The 21,216-nt window shown below is 47.3% G+C and overlaps 1 protein-coding gene across 1 annotated transcript; it reads left to right on the forward strand.

Annotated features, from left to right (window-relative positions):
* The first annotated feature begins 2,700 nt into the window (after positions 1-2,700).
* On the forward strand, positions 2,701-19,990 carry HJURP (Holliday junction recognition protein). The gene is made up of 9 exons (XM_023508755.1): positions 2,701-2,799; positions 3,068-3,134; positions 5,466-5,521; positions 8,500-8,620; positions 10,581-10,645; positions 12,160-12,252; positions 13,517-13,595; positions 14,846-16,437; positions 19,711-19,990. Exons 1-9 carry the CDS (start codon positions 2,704-2,706, stop codon positions 19,765-19,767), a joined length of 2,226 nt encoding a protein of 741 aa, XP_023364523.1. The 5' UTR covers positions 2,701-2,703; the 3' UTR covers positions 19,768-19,990.
* Positions 19,991-21,216: the final 1,226 nt, after the last annotated feature.

Below are 21,216 nucleotides of genomic sequence, written 5' to 3' on the forward strand. Positions count from 1 at the left end.
GTGAAAACTATTTCCTAAGCATTTAAACAGTCCTTCCAGAGTTGGAAAATCGAGGCCAGGCGCAGTGGTCCATACCAATAATCCTAGCACTTTGGGAGGCTGAGCTCAGGAGTTAGAGACCAGCCTGAGCTAGAGAGAGACCCTGTCTCTAAAAATAGCCCAGTGTTGTGGTGGGCACCTATAGTCCCAGCTAGTTAGGAGGCTGAGGCAAGAGGATCACTTGTGCCCAAAAGTTTGAGGTTGCTGTGAGCTATGATGCCACAGTACTCTACTGAGGGTGACAAAGTGAGACGCTGTCTCAAAAAAAAAGAAAAGAAAAAAGGAAGAAAAGAAAATCTACCTTGGGCAAGGAAGGGCTCTGTGCAGGGACAGCCACCAGAGATGCTATAGCAGCCAGCTATTGTCTCTGGAAACCCTGTGAGACCCCAGGTGTTGCACCCAGACACTTGTTCTGCCAGGGAAGGAGCTGACCTGTGATCCTTCCCTGCTACATGGGGGTAGGAAGTGATGGGGAAGGAGTTTGCTGAGCAGGTCTGGGTTTCTGAGGTCACATTTTCTTATTAGCCACCATGTATGGCCAGAGGGTACAGGGAATAGCATCAAATTAGATGCATGCTGCAAAGTTTCTCTTCCCTTAGCCAGGCCACCACTCTCGACTGTGGGATGGGGAAAGCCAGCCAGAGAGGACCGGAAGCCCAGCAGGCCAAAAGGACAAGTGGTTGGCCAAACTGCATGTATTTGGGGGCTTAACACTTGAATTTGAGACTGACAAATCTTCCCCTGAAGCTGCCCATGGGCCAGCAAGGAAAGCCCTAGGACCTGGAAATGGTTTCCCAAGAATGGAGAATCAAGCCCAAGGAGAGGCCAATTTTGAAAAGTGGCTCTATTATACTTGTTAGAAGGTCACAGAAGAGACAGTTATCCAGAACTTTAAAGAAGAAGAAAAAAAAAAACCTACCCAAGATCTAAAGTCTCTAAGTGTGCCAAGTTAAATGTTTGAAAACTAAATTATCTGTGGAAGCACAGAGTCAAAGGAACACAGCATGTTAAATTTCTGAACACGGTTGAGGAAGGGAGAGGAAGACACCTCAGACTGTTGGAGAAACTTAGAAAAGCTACAAATGGAATGTGTAGATTCAGTAGCCACTTGCACCAAGATTGGGTTCTCCAGGGAGCAGACTCAGAGAGGTAGTAGGTTGTTTGTGAGATGCCATGGCTGGGCATGGTGGCTCTGCCTATAAACTCAGCACTTTAGGAAGCTAAGGCGGAAGGATTCTTGATAACAGGAGTTTGAAACCAGCGTTGGCAGTAGTGAGACCCTGTCTCTGCAGAAAACAGAGTAATTATACAGGCATGGTGTTGCACACCTGTAGTCTTTAGCGACTCAGGAGACTAAGGCAGGAGGAGCACGTGAGCCCAGGAGTTCAAGGCTACAGTGAGCTACTAATCATGCCACTTGCACTCCAGCCTGGAGGACAGAGGGCTTTGCTTCCTCTGATAAATAAACAAATAAAATAAAAATATAAGGGACTGCTCTGCAGACCAACCCCTGAGGAAGGGACGGGAAGAAACAGGATAGGGCAGGTTACCTCTGTCATTAGAACGGCCCATCAGGGTTGTCCTCCACTGGACTAAACCGGCACAGCCTTTGGACTCCCACCTGAGCCAGTCTTTGGACTTGAGTGACCCTGGGGCAGAAAGACCTTGGTTGGATGGCTGTCTGCAAATGAACAATGCCAGAAGAGGCTTGGGACATCTTGAAGGGGAGTCTGGCCAGCGCATCTGTGTCCTGCACAACACATTTTGTGGACACTTACACTCCATGAGCCCTGAAGTTCCTCTTACTCTGCCCCCTTCCGAAATTCCTAAGGGACACTTGCCAGGGTTGTGGTGCAGGCTGAAGGGGTAAACAGCCCCCTCTAAGGTACCAGTTGGTGCTTAGTAATGCTTTTAATCACGCACCTTGGCAATCTCATCAGAGCAAGCGCACAAATATGGCTAAGTGAAAATGCTGAATAAAACTTTCCTAAAAGATCAAACACAAAATAAATCCCATCAATGATACTAAAGAAATGAGATCAAAAATATGTAGGGAGGGTAAGTATTTAACAGTCAATAAAAATAGCTTTCTCCCCCCGGATATGTGACGTCTGCGTCCATTCATTGCTATTTCTCTTTTCTTCTTAAGGAATCTGCCTCCTCTGTGCGGTAACTTAGTGTTGTCTGTCGAGCCTGCGCCCTCCTAACAGCGCCAGGCCCTGGGCGGGCGGCGCGCCAAGTCGGCCCAGGGACCATCAGCAAGTCACCCAGACCTCTCCATCTAGGCCCGCGCTTATCTCAAGTGCCCAAGGGGGAAATGCTACGTATTTGCGTATTTCACGGGGACCTCGCGCGGCACTGTTGGAGTAGCTCTAGGATCACCCCGGGCCCCCGCTTCCCCACCCACCGCAACGACCCGGAGCTCGCCCGGTATCCCGTCCCCGGAGCTTCCTGGAAGCTTCCCGGAAGCGCAGGCGCAATTTGGCGGAGAGAAACTGGCGCAAACTTTTTTGAAAAGCCCAATCAGAGCCCAGCCTCTCCGAGACAGCCAATAGGAAGCCTAGAGCGGGCAGGAGGGGCGGAGTCATCCATTAGAGCCAAGCCCGCCCGGGGACCTGTCCTACTTGTTTGCAGCAGAGTTCGCGGTGAGTTCCTCTCTGCGCCATGGCGGGCGAGGCCCTGGAGGAGGACATGCTGCTGCAGAAGCTCAGGGACAGCCGCCGCCGCTTCCAGAGGCGCATGCAGGAGCTGATCGAGAAGGTGCGCTCCCTACCGGTCTGCGAGGATGGAAGGCCAAGGGCGCGGCTTTGGGGCGGGGTGGGACGAGGAAGAGGGACTGAACCCAGGGATAGAGGCGAGCCCGAGTTGAGAGCTCCAGAGGGGAGGCAGGGCCGGGACTCGTGTGCAGAGAGGGGGCTTGGGACCACCCAGGCCGGACTGCGCCCCCGCTGGCTGTCGCCCCCTCGGCCCGAGTCAAGGGCTGCCCGTGACCCTTGGAACTGACCGGAATCTGCTCCCTCCTCCGCAGTACAACCAGCCCTTCGAGGATGACCCACTGGTGCAGATGGCCACACTGACCTACGAGACACCCCAGGGTAAGGATGCATCTTACCCCTTCTGTGTATTTATGGTTAAGAGTGTGAAGAGAAAAGTGTCTCGTAGAATTTGAAACACTGTCCTTGCTTTCTTGTGGAGTGAACTTTGTTCACCTGCCTAATAGAAGCCCAAACATTACTTGTTGCCTTGAACCTATAAATTATTTATTTCCGACAGAATCACTTATTAAAGCAGCATCCTGGTGACACATAGATGCAGCCTTCTTAAAAGTTGCCTCTGCCTGGCTGAGTGTCATCCCAGCTGGCCACTTCCCAGCCTTGTGGGTTAAGGTTTTAGCCAGACTGTGTCAGTGTCTTCATCTGTTAAAATGGGAAGGATAGCAACAGTTACATGGGTCTTTAGCACTAGTAAACATCGCATCCACTGTTGTTTGTCCTGCTTAATTTGAAGTTGTAACTGTTGTCCTATTCTGAGTACCTGAATGGAGATCAGAGGTTGGTCTGTTCAGTGGTTAATGTTGTAAGCTGACTGATAATCTCAGGATTCTCTTTGGTAAATACCTGTAGCTGGAGAAAGTTTGCACTGGGTGAGATCCCATACAGCCTTAATGACAAATTACTGCCACTAATGAAATCAAATCTCAGATCAAGTTCTGGGTTGTAGTAAACACACAGGCACAAAAGTTTCATACTGCTCTTCGAATTAAATGACATATTAGCTCTCAGCTTCTAGCCACACCTTGGATGAAAAGTTTACATAGACAGAAATTAAAATATTCTAGCGACATGTTTCCATTATTCTGTGGTCTGCATTAGGCCACAAGGCTGTGCAGGAATCATTCAGTTAACAGCCCTCTGTGTTGCAAGGATAGGCAGTCTGAAGTGTTTTGGACAATCCACATTTCTTGGATAGCACTAATTTCACCAGTTAAAATTCATTCTTTGACTCTAGTTTGATGAGAACAATAGTGGAAGCACCTTATTCCTTGCAAGCAGTCACTGTAGCTTATAGAAACCTAGAGAGCTTGCTAAATAAAACATAGATACCTGGGGCCACCAACAGCAGTGGCAGATGCTCATTTCAATAGGCTTGTGTTTCTAACAAGCTCCTAGCTAATTTTGCTAACACTCACACTGATTTTGATGAAGACAGCAGGGAAGTAATTGTTCACATGCACTGACGACAGTCCTTAGAATCATCAGTGTTTAACAGTGGACACAGCACAAAGAGATAACTTGCACCTGTGGCTCAAGTGACTAAGGCGCCAGCCACATACACCTAAGGTGGTGGGTTCGAATCCAGCCTGGGCCACCAAACAACGATGACAGCTGCAACCAAAAAATGGCTGGGCATGTGGCGGGCACCTGTGGTCCCAGCTACTTGGGAGGCTGAGGCAGGAGACTCGCTTGAGCCCAGGAGTTGGAGGTTGCTGTGAGCTGTGATGCCACAGCACTCTACCCAGGGGGACAGCTTGAGGCTTTGTCTCAAAAAAAAAAAAAAATAGAGATAACTTGCCCTGTGTTCACTTAACCAAAATGGCAAAGCCCTGACTTTAAGCCCCATCCACAAGCATCACTGCACTCTGGACAGTTCACAGTGCGCAGTGGGCAGGGGACCTGGGCTAGTAGTTTAGATTTCTCCTTTCCTCTGTCCATACAATGAACACAGTAGGTCTCTATCCCATAGGTTTTAGGGATACTATACCAATTATATGTAAGTGGGTTTTTGTGAATGCTAATGAGGAATACTTGAAAGGGGCTTAGAATAAATCCTGGAACACAGTAAACACCACATACATTTTTGCTGCTGTTGTTTGTGCTGTTATAATTAAGAACTATTGCAAGCCTTGAAACCCAACGACTCCTTGTTATTGGAGAGATTGAGTGTATTGCCCAGTCTGTTAGCCAGTAAGTGGCAGGACTGGGTGTACTTGAACTCCAGTGCTGATGCCTGTGCTTGGGCTTGCTCTATACATGTGATACATAGATTGCCCTTACAAAGCATTAACCTCAACAGGGGATGTAGAGATTGCCCTTGAAAAGTGCTTTCTCTTTATATATATGTAGTGTATGGATTCTTCTCAATGTATATTTTGAGGACTGTCCCAGGCGTATGTATATTCCTTGTTTACATTTAACTTTCAAGTTAATAGTATGATTTGATGCGCCATTGCCTACAAGGTAAGAGATTTCCATTAACAACAAATTTGTGTAGTTTTGATTTTTTGAAAAATGACAAGAGGGTATCAGAAACCTGACTTGGTTTTAATTTTTTCTTTTCATTTTTGCTTGCCCTTCTGGCTCTCTCTGAGTGCAGATTGGGTTGTGTTCGGGATTACTTAAATGGTAATTTTTGTTTCTTTTCTTAAGGACTGAGAATTTGGGGCGGAAGACTAATAAAGGAAAGAAACAAAGGACAAATCCAGGTATTTGATGTCAAGTTTTATTGCCAGAATGCCTCGCTGTGGGGGGCCTGGATGTGAATGGAGGTGGGGTGAGCCCTGGCTCTGAGTGTGCACAGGAAGGCTGCTGCAGGGTACTTGGTTCCTCACCTTGACTGCCCTCTTCTTCTGTTTTTAAGGGTTTACTAAGAAATGTTTCTTCTTTTGCTTGGTAAGGGCAGAAAGGCGCTGTGTAACATTAGCCTTTTTTGTACCTTTGAGGCAGCCCAGGGGGCTGTGAGAACCTGATCTCACTTGCAGAAGCTGGGTCCCCTGCCACACTCCAGCTCAGTGAGGGAAAATACAAAATCCAGTTCCTCTCAGGGAAGAAAAGTGTGTCCTGTCCTCTTCTGAGATGAGGGAAGGGTTCAGTGTGCAGGATCACCTTCTTCCTTCTGTTTTTCTACCTTTTGGAGACCTCGATTTTTTCTTTCCCTATTTATCTCCAGGGTGTGGCAGCTATGAGATCTATTATTTTAATGAAATGTGCCTAACACAGTTTGTCTTCCTCCGGGGAGGCCAGGGAGCCCTTTGTCATAGTAGCTTCCCAGATAGTCTGAGTGAGAACATCAAGGTTAAGGTGACTTGACATTAACAGCAAACTGAAGTTCAGATCGTCTCGATTATTTTAGTCACTGAAATGTTAGAAATACATAGAACTATTAATTAGGTCATTAGAGCTGAAGGGTCCAATTTAAAGTCAAAAGTTTAGTTTATTGTATCTTAAGTAGGAAGCAGTATAAATCAATCAACATATGCACCTAAACTGTCATAAGCATCCTCACTGTTCATCCTTGGTGGCAGTAGACATCTGCTGTGATCAACTGACCAGGTTTCATGCAGCTATGGTCGGTGATAGCAGGGCTGGACCACCACACAGACACCACTAGCTTTGTTTTTGATGAACATTCAGTTTTGTGCTGTGTTTTGGCATTTCAAGCTGTCTGCACTGCATTCATTCCACAATGGAACTCATGTTCAAAGATAACACAAATTTTTGACTTATCCATGGTTTCACAAAAATTGCTCTGAAACAATTTAAAATTTTGAAAAATAATCACAAACTAAAGCATGCATTTGAAAGAATGAGGATGTGCCTTCACCCTAAAAAAAAAAGTGTCAAAGCGAAATATCAGAGACAGTGACTGTCCAACTTAGTAATTATAAAATCAGACATTTCTTTCTTAATAACCTAATACTTAAAATTAGCCTGACTTCTGTAAGCAGATATAGTTACTGATGATGTTTTAGTAGAATATGACTCCTCTTTATAATACACATCTTTATAAAGACACATTTTAATCCTAATTTTTCCAGTTCTCTATCACCCATCATGCGTTTCAATCACCATTTTTTAAAACTGCTCTCCTATTGATAGACATTTAGCTCCTTGTGCTTTCCTTTATTATAAATCAAGACCTTTATTCCATAAAGTGCCAGATAGTAACTATTGTAGGCCTTGGTGGTTCTGTGTTCTCTGTCATAATTTCTCAGCTCCTTGTTGCAGGGGGAATGCAGCATAGAAATACATACCTACACATGGCTGTGTTTGAATAAAACTTTATTTATAAAGCCCTGTCCTGAAGAGTTTAGAAACATCCTTTTCAGTAAATGCTGAGAAGTGGGGTTATTGGCCCAAAGGATATGTACTCTTTAAATTATGCATTGTAATAGAGACACCCCCTCATCAGACCAGTGCAAGAATGGTCCTGATGGCAAAATGCTTTCATCAGGGCATTTATTTAATGTCTTTGCTTAAAATGTAAGGGACCCCTGTCTGGGGTCTTCAGAATTTTCAGACCTTTTCTTGGGATTAGAAAATGGCACATTCCGATTACAGCTTAGACATCTACCACAGCACAGAAATTATCATGGGTGACTGTGCCCAAATCTGCCTCCACCTTTTTCCAAGCAGCCAAACACTCATGCTGCCGCAGAGGCCGTGGCAGGCTGTGCACCAGCCTACGTTGGTTTGGTCACAGTACAAGGCTTGGGGTCTCTGTAGACACCAGTGCTGCTAAGCACTTAGGGGTTTGTACAGGTTGCCTGCTTCCCCATAATTCTTGAACCAAGTTTCCCTGCTCCCTCCTTGAGTGAGACACAGCCACAAAAAGCTCTGTGCTGATTTCCAGAAATAGGATTCACTTACCAGGTAGCATTCACATGCAGCCACAAATCCTGAGTCCTTGTAGATGACACCTGGGGATCACACCTAAAGGGATAGGCCTGGCCACCTTCTCACTGTCTGTTCTTGCAAACTTGGGTGGTTCTGAAAATATTTCAGCCTATCTGGCATCTTGAATGGTTGAATTTCACTAGTGAGAACCCATCGATGCCATCTGTAGGACATCACTGGGGCCTGGTGTAGAGCAGGCTCTAGAGAGCAGGTGGAGGCCTCTCCGGGAGTATGGCCAGCCAACCACCGCTGCAGCGTGAGCTCCAGGTCAGGGTACCCAGCTGCCCCTCCATTGTAGCAGAGGCTTAAACTGGTCCCACAGGAGTGCGGGAATTGTAGGCCTTGTATGTCTCATGACATCACCATGAACACTACATCACGTGGAGACAGAGAGCACAGAAAATCTTCCAAGGGCCTCTTGGCTATTTCTGGATTCTCAGTGATGACCTAGTGACATTTTGGATTTTTGTTTGCCCCAGTCCTCACAAGCCACACGCGGGCTGGGACTGGATACAAGATGAGATCATGGCTGCTTGCATCTCTGCTCTGTCATTCAAGTGGCTGCCTATACCCAAGCCCAGGAAGGGAACTCTGCTGGTTTTTCAGGTGGAACCTTGGTGGCCTCCCTGGCCTCCTGAGGCCTCACAGAGAGCGGACACATGGGGCGAACCTTTGCACTCCCTGCCCTCTCCTGTGCTTGTGGGAGGCTGTGGGTTCATTACTCGAGAGGCTTCACAGTGAGCTGTTTCTCTAATGGGCATATCTGTATTGACTTCTCTACTTGGAGGACTCCCCTGTGAGGCCTGTGGACAGGATAGATGGCCCCATGCAAGCCACAGCCCAAGGTCATGAACGTCCCGCACAAGGCATGCACGTCCTGGGAGCTGGTGATTGTCACTTTTGTTCAGGTGAGTTCAGAAGGGATTGGGCCTATCATGTCTCTGTTACAACATTTTTAAATCTACATTCTTCATTGTTAAAGTTTTATTTTTTTTTCCTATGATATTTTTTAAAATGTTAATTCCTTCTGAGCTCCCTGGAGGAGAGGAGGCCATGTCCTGCCCACAGGTCTGTGGTGCTTATGTGTTTCTTGAATAAATAAACATATCCCCACTCCCCACTTTAAAATGCCAGCATTTTACAGAAAAGCTGATGCCTCTGCAGTCGCCTTGTTTTCCTTCCTTCTTTCTCCTCCTCCATAAGGTTCCTCTGCCATCCCTCAGGCCAGTGTGACTGCTCTTCCCAGTCCTGTGCCTGCTGTCCTCAGCCTCTCTGCTCTGGGTCCATCCATCAGCATTGACACAGGCCCAGATTGCACCTTTGATAATTAAAATATCCTTCTCAGATCACCCTGTCCCATATCCCTCTCTGGCTCCATCCCTTTGTTCAATCCCTTTACAACCACGTAAGTCCGATCACACGCTCATGTCTGCGTGGGGTTTCCTCACCTCCCGTGTGCCCCTTACCTCCCGTGTGCCCCTTACCTCCCGTGTGCTCCTCACCTTCCATGTGCCCCTCACCTCCCGTGTGCCCCTCACCTCCCGTGTGTCCCTCACCTCCGTGTGCCCCTCACCTCCCGTGTGCCCCTCACCTCCCGTGTGCCCCTCACCTCCCGTGTGCCCCTCACCTTCCGTGTGCCCCTCACCTCCCGTGTGCTCCTTACCTTGTTCCATTCCAGCTTCAGGCTCCATCGCTGACGCCCAGCTCTGGCTGAGGGTCCTTCGCCCCGTTGCTGAATTGAGTTGGCATTCCTTGGGTTGTATCCCTGTTGAAACTTCCGGACACTCATGCCTTGGGACTTTGGCACTGTGCTCCTGGGGTTTTCCTCCTCTCTCCCTCCTCCTGCCGTCAGCTCCCCTCCATCCCCCCGGCACAGTGTCTGGAGCCTTGGTCTGAGCCCTCCTCTCACTGGTGGAGTCCCCACTTGTATCTGAGCTCTTCATACCAGGGTCTCGGTGTGGCCCTAAACAGTTTTGTCCTGGGCCTTTAAAGTCCTGTCTCTCCCACACACACTGGCCTCTCTACAATCTCTGTCCACCCTGCCCAGCCCCTTCTCTGCCCTCACCAGTCAGTATTAGGTTAGTGACAGTCAGTAATAGTAATAGTTTATGAGACACTAAAACAGGGGTCCTCAAACTTTTTAAATAGGGGGCCCATTCACTGTCCCTCAGACTGTTGGAGGGCTGGACTGCAGGGCCCCGGGATGAGTTGGCTGCTAAGCAGGACAGGCAGTGATGGCAAAAATACCTGGCAGGCCAGATAAATGTCCTAGGCGGGCCAAAGTTTGAGGACGCCTGCACTGAAGGGAATGCTGGTGGTCTCTCAGAGTGTACTAGAAAGGCCCCAGGTAGGATGTTGACTCATAGATGTTATTAATTTACTGGTATTAATCCAAGTCTTAACACTGTAAATCTTTAGGCCCATGAATTTCCCATACTATTTGAAATAACTGAAAACAGTTATTCAGAGCAGTGTGGTCCCCGCAAGCTGCCTGTGGCTACTGAACTGAAAATTAAAACTTAAAGTTTAGTTCCTCAGCCTTATAAGTGTCCAGCAGCCTCATGTGGCTGGTGGTTGACAGAGGACAGCTGGTAGAAATTTCCTCATCACAGGAAGTCCTGCGCGGCAGTGCTGGGCTGGAGTGCTCCACTTCTTAGGATCAAAGGTCTGTGACAGCTCAAGGGTGTACAGTCTGCTTGGCCTTGTCTCCAGTGCCTGGGCATATTCCCATCTTGACAGCTTCCTTGTGGAAGCCACAGGCGCTTTTCACCATGACACACACTCTGAGTGACACAGTGACCCTCCCAGAGAGGAAAATGCACCCTCTTCTAAAGCTCCTGATTGAGATTTTCCTTTGTTTACGTTTAGATTCAAAAAGCAGTGATGTCGATGCAACTTTAGACCAGGACGATCCAGTTGCTTGGGCCATAACGGTGAGCACTGGCTTTGGTGATGTGAGGGCAGAGCGGGGCTAGGGTCCATGTGCACGTCCTCTCAGCTGCCACAGCCTGGGGAAGAACTGTCTGCACCTTCCTAAGTCCTCTTCTGGGGTTCACTCTCACTACTGCCACCCCTCAAGCCTTTGGTTCCTCCTCGTGTGGATCCCCTAAGACACTAAGTCCCTCTTCAGCTTAGCACTTAGCAGCCAGCTTCACCTAGCTCAAGCACATTTACTGAGCGTGCATGGTCTGAGTAATCCTGGGTGACTTTCATGGTGGTTCAAAGGTGGTGGTTGTGAGCATGTGACATTAAAAGTTGGGATCTCAGGGCGGCGCCTGTGGCTCAAAAGGGTAAGGCGCCAGTCCCATATGCCAGAGGTGGTGGGTTCAAACTCAGCCCTGGCCAAAAACTGCAAAAAAAAAAAAAAAAGTTGGGATCTCAGAACAGGACACAATTATAAGAGGGACTTTACCTAACAAATGCAATCAATATAACCTGGTTCTTTGTACCCTCAGCGAATCCTCAACAATAAAAAGGAAAAAAAAAAGTTGGGATCTGAGTCTTGCTCCACAGTGTCACCAGGAAGGTGTTCTGGGTGTCCTAGGAAGTATTTCTAGGTCAGCCTTGAAAGCCCCTTTAGTCAAGAGGTCACATAATGAGGCAGCCACTGCTCCCCTGAACTGTAGGCTTTGTTCATGTCTGTTTCCCAGTGGTCACGGAAATTACCTGTCTCCTTATAGGGTGTGCGTCTCACCTTCCCTCACAGACAATGCACACAGAACTTAGCCCACACAAGTGTCTTCTGTGGCCCCTGTGTCACATGCTGTCACAAGCTAGTATGGCCGGCTCATAGTTTTTCTCTGAAATTGCTCTTTTTTCTGCAAGGGCTGCTCATACACCCATGTGACTTTGGGTGACTAAATAAAAAACGGTAATGACCCTGGGAAGGCAAGTGTATCTACTGACATGTTATGCAGGGACTGGCATGAGGGGGAGAGGGTAGGCCTGGTAGTGAAGAGCTGGCCCTTCCCTGACAAGGTGGGAATCATCCTCCCTGATCAGCCCCACCTGGGTGCAGAGAAGGCGGGTGATGCTTTTTCCAGTGTCTGGCGGGTAGGGTGGGAGGCCTCCCGAGGGGGAACACTGCATTTCATTTCTGATAAATTTGCCACTTGGGGTTATTACCAGTAGTTGAGTCCTAACTTCACCTGACAATATTCAGATGGTTTTAATTTTTTTTCCTGTTTTGTAATGTTATCATAACTTCTACAGACTTACTTTTTTTTTGTCTTTTTACTTTCTTCTGGATTAACACTGGACAAATTCCCTGAAGTCAGATTACTGGGCCTGCGGGTTCTCAGAGGGGGTGGGCCACTCTGTGCTGCCGACAGCCTGAGTGCCTGTTGACCAGTCAGTGCAGTAATGAGCTTGCTAATTTGCTCCAGAACTCAAAAGGTCATTGTACCCAAAAGCTCTTAAGAATACTGACTGCTCTTTTTTTGATCAGCCTGCAGCACCTCAAAGCCCTTTGAAAAATGAATTAAGAAGAAAATACTTGACCCAGGTGGATATACTGCTACAAGATTCAGGGTGTTGGGAGGTAATCTGTTTCTCTGTTTGTTTTTATATAATTAGATCATAAACTAAAGACACGTTAAGGTACAATATGATCCTGTTTTTTGTTTACTCTCTACAGAGCCTGTAAAGTGCATTTTGAATAATTATTTCCAGACTGTTTTATCCACATGCTGATAAGACTTTTGCTTGAATAAACACTCCAGGTCCATGAGGGCAGTGCTGTTGGGGAAACTCGCAGAGGCGGGGCATTCACCTCTGCCTGCTGTTTGGGTGGGGCTGGGGGGGGGGGCTCACAGAATCTAATAGGGCCACCTGTAGGATTCCCCAAGGGCAGCCCTGGCCCCTGTGGAAAGGGGTTTGAAGCTGCGTAATTTGGAGGCAGTGGTTCCCACCTTCCTTGTGTGACCAGGCTGGGGTCAGTGGCAGAGTGAGTCACCAACCTGTGGCCCCAGCATTTCCTCTCCTGCTGAGGTCGTGGCAGGTGGGGACTGTGGTGAAGCCTGAGTGGCAGGGCGGATGGCAGGAAAGGCAGGCAGCCTCACTGCCCCTCCCTATGCTGCCCTCTGTGTCCCTCTGCGGCCGCCTGGGAGCTAAAGACAGAGCCTCATGTAAGGATGGCAACTCTTTAGTTTTTCCAGTTCAGTTGTCTTTTGTATGGTAAAAGACGTTTTAGCACCAGAGAGCTAGAAAGTACACATTTCAGGGTAAAGAACAATTCATCTCCAGAAAAGGTGGCATCGCACGGGTGGGGTGGGGCGTGTGCTGCTGACCAGTGGAAAGCCTGCATTTGGGGACTGCGAAGTTAGCAGATGTGCTAGAAACGCTGTTTTCCTTTGCCCTAAAGCAGCAAGTGGTGTCTTCTCGGTGGCTGCACTGATTAGAGGAAGAGGCTGGAGTGAGGAGCAGCTCTCTAGTCTTCTCTGCCCACCATGCCCCTGTCCCTCGGTGTTCCCCTTGTCCAGCTGTAATGGTGGACAAAGAAAAGCCATCAGCCTTTCTGGGGGAAGGAGTTAACTGTTACCCAAGTGGTAGCTGTGGCAGGGGGGCATCTTGGAGGCCACCTAGAAGAGTTCCCAATCTTACCTCACTGCTCAAAGCCCAGCCAGCCCCTGACACCAGGGTTATGTGCTAGTCAACAGCACCATGCTAAGACACACAGTCCGTGTTGGCAGGGAAGCAGTATCATTCGGGGACATCACGCTGTCAGGAGGAGAACCCAGCTCCCTGTGCCCTGGGTCTCCACATTTAGCAGCTCTCTTTTTTGTAACCACTGACTTTGATTTCAGGCTGCAGACGACAGAGCTGGAAAGGACATAGTCATGGCCCTGCCCCCTCCACTGGCCGCACCTGCCCCTCCTGCCTCTGGTGAGTGTGACCTGAAAATGTGGCCTGCACTGCACATGCCACCATCACCTTAGATGGAACCACTCACGTTGGGCACGCCACTTGTTTCAACAACACAAACTTGAAGACACTTGCATTTCATAGGAAAATTAAGATTTTAGAAAGTCGTAATTTAAGAAAAAGAACTGTTTTTTCCCCCTATAATTCTGCCTTTTATTTCAATTTACTGCTTCAAGAAGTTTTGAATCTCCAGAAGCACAAGACCAGTGTAATGGCCACCCTGCACCCGTTTCCCAGCTGACAGCTTGCCGCCCCACCCCCAGCACACACAGGTGCACACGGTGTGGATTTATCTGCAGCTGTGTGTTTATTGTCCCACATCAATCTAAGAACAGGGTAATTCTACATGTCTGCAGAAAACTTAGATGCCAGAAATTGAACATTAACGTGATAAAGTTTTACCAACTGTCCTAGCCCAGGCCAGTAGTTTGCAGAATGCCCCTCCGTTTGGAGCTGTCTGATTGTTTCCTTGAGGTTAGATAAACGTTAAACACTTTTGGCTAAAATGCCTCTACATGGATGAGATATCCTCTTCGGACCTCAGTCGGTCTGTCGTATTGGCAACCTTTGGGTCTGCTGGTTCAGTTAGAGTAGGACCTTCCTGATTTCTCTCTGCAGAGGGGCCTTTTGCCTTGGGGTTGTCTGTGGTTGGTCCTTTGAGATCTCCCAGCAGCCTTATATTGCAGACTATTGTATTCAAAGTTAACTGGATTCTTTTTTCTCTTTCAGTTATTAATTTGATATACAGACTTTTTTTTATTTTTATTTACAATCAATCTTAGGGTTTTCACCAAGGATGCGTTTTCCTTAGTGGCTTAATTTCATGTTTGAAAACATCTTGAACGTGATGTAGAGGTCAAAGCTGTGAGAGGTGTGTTCAGGAGTCTTCCTCCCTCCCCACCCATCCCCATAAGGAAAGTGTCTTCAGCTTACAGTTTCTAATTAGCTTTGGAAAAGGCTTAGACCCATCTTCTAAGTCACGTGGGAAGGAAGACTCCTTTTGGGAAGGTGGGATAGAGAGTAAAATCAAATCCTGACAGCTAAAAAGACATTTCAGAGAAGAGTCTATTCCTAAACGTTTGTGAAGGTTTTATTTTGGAATTTTTTGGTATTGCTTAAGAAAAAATCAGGATTCCCTTTTAAGTTCCGTGATCTGTGCATTTGGGTGGCCTTGGATGGCAGCACACATCTCCTTTTTGTTTTTCTCCCAGGATCCGATGGTGGTCTCTCTGGAAAGAGTCCTGGTGACACAGCTCAACCAGCTTCGTCTCCCAGACAGTGGGATCCTTCACGTCCTTGCTCAACAGACCTGGCCATAGTACCTAGAAATGACAGTCTCCCATTACTAGGGACAAGCAGCAGCAGCTTCCTAAGCAGCCAGTCCTTTGGAGATGATGACATTTGCAACGCAACAATCAGCGACTTGTACGAGGGTATGCTGCATTCCATGAGCCGGCTACTGAGCACACGGTCCTCAGGCATCATCTCCACAAAAACGTTCATCATGCAGAACTGGAACTCCCAGAGGCGGCACAAGTGTAAGAGAATGAACAGGACATTCTGCAGAGGAGCCCGGCGCCCTCAGAGGGGCTCCAGGGAGAGGCCTTCACCCCATTCTGAGCCTGGGAAAGAGAGAGGAGCATTAAGAGACTGCAAGAACTTACTAGATGTTTCTTGCCATAACACAAGTTTAAAACTGAGAAAAGCTTATCTTGAAGTAAAACCTCAAGTCCATAAGTTGGATCCAAGTTGGAAGGAGCTTCAAGTGCTTCAGGTGACACCCAAGAAGTGTTCCTCATTGACTTATTTAGACCCCAGTCGAACACATCATCCTGATCAGGAAAACAGATTTATGAAATTAAAATGGTTAATTTCTCCTGTAAAAATAGTTTCCAGACCAACAATATTACCGGGCCACAGAGAGAATCATCAACGGGAGATTGAAATCAGATTTGATAAACTCTATCAGGAATATTGCCTGAGCCCCAGGAAACCGCCTCCCCTGACTAGCCTCCCCAACTCCTGGGCCGTGGCTGTGTACAAAGGTGGTCCTGAAAGCCCCAGAGGCCATAGGGGTCTGGAAACCCACAGGCTCAGTTTACCTTTCAGCAGAGTGAAATCAAAAAGGTTAAACAAGGCTTTTGAAACCATAGGCAGAAAATCTATGGAAGTGAGTGGACACCTGCCAAAGAGAGATTTGTCCTCTTTGTCACAAAGCACCAGCCCCATATGGAGCCCAGGTCATTCTTGGCAGACATCTGTCCTGCATTTTCAAGGAAATAGTTATGGAATAGTTAGAAAGTCAGTATCACCCAGCAGAGCTATTCCAATACCAAAGATAGAGCCTCTGGGCTATGGAAGAAACCGTTATGATGAAATTAAAGAACAATTTGACAAGCTTCATCAAAAGTATTGCCCAAAACTGCCTGTGCAGATGAAGGCACCTTTAGGTACCAGAGCGTCTCCACATAAAGCAAGTACAAAAGTTCGATATCAAACAAAAGACTTGGGAAAATTAAATCTAGACTCTCTCTTCCAGGGTTCCCCAAAATTGTCATCATCACTCCCAAAGTGTAGGAGAAGTCTGCTGGGCTCAGGTGCAATTCAGGCTCATCCATCTGCACAAGTCCCTTGTGCTACTGGGAGGGGCAGTCAGTGTCCTGCAAAAAGGCTCAGGTTATCAGACCCCTGCAGTTATGGACGCCACATCGATTCCCAGGATTCTTCAGGTGGGGTGGGCAGAGCTGTCTTCAGACCAGGAGAGCAGGACTGCTGTTTATGGCCTGACTCAGAGGACGAGGAGGTGGGTTTCTGTTTTTTGAATGTGGGGCTTTCTGAGTGACCATTCTGGGCAGAGGCTTTTTATGGTAGAACCTTTGTGCCACTTTTGAAGAATCTCTGTAGAATTCTTATATTAGTGTTTATTCTCCAAGTGTTTTCCCAAATACTTTTCCTTCCTCTGAAATCAGAGTGTATATCAAGAACGTGTTTGTGTATATGATGCATCAAGGTGCCGCAGAAAATGTTCTTGTAGGGAGAGTTTTACACATTTCCCAAGGAGATGCATCTGGGGCTTTTTTCTACAAGCCCTAACTTAACTATGCTCTATCCTTCTATGTCAAACTGTCATTTTCAACCTCTATCTTACACTGCTATGAGATGACACTTATCAGGAAGCAGTGACTTCCTGTCTGCTCTGGATTGCTGGCAGGAAGAAGCAGGGGCCTGGGAGAGCAGGAGCATAGAGTTCCCCGGCCCCCATGAGGGGCCCCTCAGGGCCTCACTCTTGCTCTGCGGACAGGACAGTCTCGGTGCTCAGTACTAAAGCCTCTGTGCCTTGAGCTACAGCTTAGTCTGCGGATCACATCAGCTGAAGTTTTAGTCTGTGTGTGCTATTTACTTTCTCCAGAGACAAGGTGGACAGGTGGTGGGTGGGTTGGGTTCTTGTGATTTGTTACCTTTCTTGTGTTAAGTGCCAGCCCCAGGGCAGCCTCTGTCCACAAGTTGGATCAGACAACATGGCCCTTTTAACTGAGTGTGGTCACTTACCCACTGGCCTGGGGATTTGGTATGACCAGTTCCCCTTGGGTTTTATGTGTGGTTTGGGCAGGTGAGGCAGTATCCCCAGCGGCCTGTGCCTCTTACCCAGTGGTGGGCCTTTCTATGGGAAATGAACCATCCCTGTTTTCCCCCAGCTAGACCTGTTTGGCCTGTGTCCCTCAGCTGCTAGCTCCTGCTTGTCCAGCTCACAACCAAGGTCTAGTCTTGTTCCTTCTGCAGGTGCTGCCTTTGCAGTCTGCAGTCCAGCCTGTGCGTGACAGAGACCATGCTCTCCTACCCACAGCATCCAATTGTGGCTCTCGCCATGCTCTTGGGCCTTTCTCACCGTCACCATCCTCCCTGTACCCTTGGGCTTCTCCCCTTTTCTTCCCAGGAGACTTCTTGGTGACATTCTTTCTCCTACCCTCCAGTTATTTCCTCTTGTGCCCCCAGACCCCAGCCCTGTACTTACACACACACACACACACACACACACACACACACACCCCGTGCAGGTGAGCCACAACCTCCCTAGGGGCAGGCGCGGTGGACACAGGCTGCTGAACACAGGCCAGTCCCGTAGGCTGATGGCACAAGGCAGGATGCTGGCTCAGGCTCCTAACTCAGTCTGGGGAGCTCCTAGGTTATGTTGATAACTTGTTTTTTTAGGTTATTTTCATGCATAAAAATCATTCTGAGCTAACCAAAAGCAGAATAAACCATCCTGGGTAGTCATTGTCCTCCCACCTGACAATGTTAGGGCAATGCAGTGACAGCTCAGGGTCGTTACCAAAGTAATTGAAAAGAACAAGCGCAAGTCAAGTTGTAGCAAGAAAGGGAAAGTTTATTTTAACGACCTGGATAGCGGCCAGGCCCTGCCCCAGCAACTGCAGACATGGTGGAGAGTGCATGGGTTTTATACACACCTTCTGAGGGTATCAGCTGCTGCTTGGAAGCTTCCATGGGTCTTGATCAGCTCTGTTTCCATAACGTGTTCCCATAACAACTTGTATCTATCTGTGCACATCAGAAAGTCCTCTGAAATCCACAGGCAAGGTCCTGTACCTGTAAGATCTCTGTCGGGCCCATTCCTATAGTAGCTCATGCCAGCCCTACCCAAGCCCATCCCAAACAGCCAAATAGCCTAACCACATCCACCTCCCCCTGCCCTGCTCACATCTGACTAAATGCCTAACACAGAAGAATGGACCTAAGTCTCCAGGTGATAGGAAAGGTTTGCTCCAGCACCCCTACTGGGGTCAGGCACCTTAGCTAAGGCACATGGCGCTGAGCGGGGCAGGCACGGGGGCAGCCCAGGACCTGGAGAGCCAACACCCCCCGGTCCACGTGGGTGGGCCCCCACAAGGTGCGTGGCTTATGACAGGCCCTCCCACTGGTCTTGTTCTCTAGCTCTTTGCCACTGCCCCCATCACCCTGTGCCCACTTGGCTTTTTCAGGCCAAACCACCAGCTGGGTGACTTTTATCTTCAGTCCAGTGATTCTTATGACGGTGGGGCCTTCAGAAACCTCAGCCACTGCTTGTGGAGGACACTCAGTGAGTGTTCTATTTAACAAATCGCCTCTCAGGACACTCTTACTTCTCAGTTGAAAGGGGGCATTTCACTGAAAACAGCTCCCCAGCCTGGAGCTGCCCCTGAGGCTTCTCTTGGCCTCCTGACATGTCAGAACTGCATTGCACCTGGTCCCTTGGCTAAACCTGAGCCACTTTTTCTCAAATAGCCCCCACTTGTACCTCTTACCATCATCCTGCCCCTGGGATGCTCCCCTGTGCCTTTTCCTGCTATCCCTCTGACTGGCCTGTGTTGGCTGCGTTCCAGGTCTGTGCCCTGCCCCCACAGGCCTCTTTACCTGCCTGGAACAGAGGACTTTCTTTTTCTGACCAGACACTTGGTGTGGGGATGGGGGGATGGGGGGGTCCAGCTTTACAGTAGAGTGTGAGGTGATGTGCTGGGAGCAACGTCACAGCACCCGGCAGTGGAGGGTTGGCCCAGCAGGACCCCCACAGCTCCCCCAGAATGTAGTGGTAAGTCCTCTCCACGACCACTTACAGTTTCATGTTAAACCAGAATATCAATGCTTAATCAGTTCTCCTACTTATTTTATTTTTCTGCTTTCCCTGCTTAAACGATAACATTTCTTGAGGAAAGAGTCTAACTAACTGTTCAGGAGTTATGACTACATAAGGAGTGTTAAGGACCGGCACCCGAGTGCCAGTTCTGCTGGCAGGTTTTAGGCCTTACCTTACTCCCACAGGAACCCTTTGATTAGGTAGGTTCTGTCCTGGGCAGGCTGTCTCTTAGCCCCCAGAGTCACTCACACAGGCCGCTCTGCCTGCTTGAGGGGTTACTGTTAACTCTTTAAGAAGCATTTCTTAGGGTATTTATTTAATGTAGCAGCATTTATATTTTTATAGTGGGCAGACAAATATAGAGAGAGAGAATTTTGAGATTTTGGTAGCTGGTGTTGGGAGTTCTGGTGGACTTTTACTGAAAGCGTTCTGTCTTATTTTTCCTAGAGGAATGAAGAACACATCTTTCAAGAGGGAAGAGAAAATTCATTTTTGAATTTTTGAACAGAAAAATTCAAAGCTGATAATCTCTGGCCAGGTTATATTGGAGTATTGTTTCTTTTTCTTGTTTATGGTTTTTTCTTTTTGTTTTGTTTTATTTCGTTTTGTTTTTAATCCTCAAGACAATACAAGAACTTGGTTGAATTATCTGCCCTTAAAGGAAATGTCAGTGAAATTGGCTGCCATCAGAGATGACTGAGTTCTTGGTATCGAAATTATGTGAATAAAGACACTCAATTAAAACATTACCGTTTTAGGCCTGTTTTTCATGTGTTTTCTTTTTTAACTTTAGACACGTCGAGAGAATTCTCCCTTAACTTTTGTTATTTCATTGAAGAGTATTGTTTGCTGGCTAAAGCTGCATTTAAGCCCTGGATACAGTGATCCTTGAAGGGAAATAACAGCTGCTTGGTCTTTTAAAATTCAGACCCAAGGGGAGGTGGTCCCTCCATACTGTGAGACAGCAGAGAAAAATCTAATACATACAGGTTGAGTATCCCTCATCTGAAATGCTTGGTACCTGAAGCATTTTGGAGTTTGTGGTTTTTCAGATCTTAATGTATTTGCATATGAAGTTAACTCTTGAACAGCAAGGGTTTGAACAGAGCAGGTTCCCTTAAATGCAGAGCAGGTTCCCTTTCTTCCACCTTCGCCACCTCTGAGACAGCAAGACCAACTCCTCCTCCTCAGCCTGCTCAACACAAAGATGATGAAGATGGAGACCTTATGCTGGTCCTCTCCCACATAGTGAAGAGAAAGATATTTTGTCTTCCTCATTATCTTCTTAATGACATTTCCTTTTCTTTAGCTTTATTATAAGAATATATACAGTGTATAATACATGCAGCATACAAAACACGTGTTCATGGACTGCTTTTGTTATCAGTAAAGCTTCAGGTCAACAGTAGACTATTAGTAAGTAGTTAAGTTTCTGGGTAAGTCAAAAGTTTTTACTACATAGGGGTGATTGGGACCCCTAACCTCTGCCTTGTTGAAGAGGTTAAGGATAAGACTAAGTTGCACACTTTGAGCTATGTATAGTGAGGTAGCTTGGGATTGGAACCGAAGTCTAAATATGAAGTTTATGTTTTATACATATACCTTATCACATGGCCTAAAGTTAAAGTTTTATGCAGTATTTTTAATAATTTTATACATTACATAGAGTTTTGACTATGACTCGTCATAAGATCAAGTAGGGAATTTTCCACTCATGGCATTATGTTGGCACCCACAAAGTTTGAGATTTCAGATCTTTGGATTATGGATGTTCAAGCTGTATAATTAATTCACCCATTTAAGCTGTCCTGGTGATTAATTCCAAACACTCTTGCAGCCACATGGCATCTGTGATGCCTTGTGTTTTTTTTGGAACTGCTTATGATAGGATATCACAGTGACTTTTTAAAGTATTTCAAATATTCAGAATGTAGTAACAAAGCCCATGCTGGA

The sequence above is a fragment of the Otolemur garnettii genome, unplaced genomic scaffold (genome assembly GCF_000181295.1).
Source record: "Otolemur garnettii isolate 467f Iridium unplaced genomic scaffold, OtoGar3 scaffold00273, whole genome shotgun sequence".
NCBI classification, from domain to species: domain Eukaryota; kingdom Metazoa; phylum Chordata; class Mammalia; order Primates; family Galagidae; genus Otolemur; species Otolemur garnettii.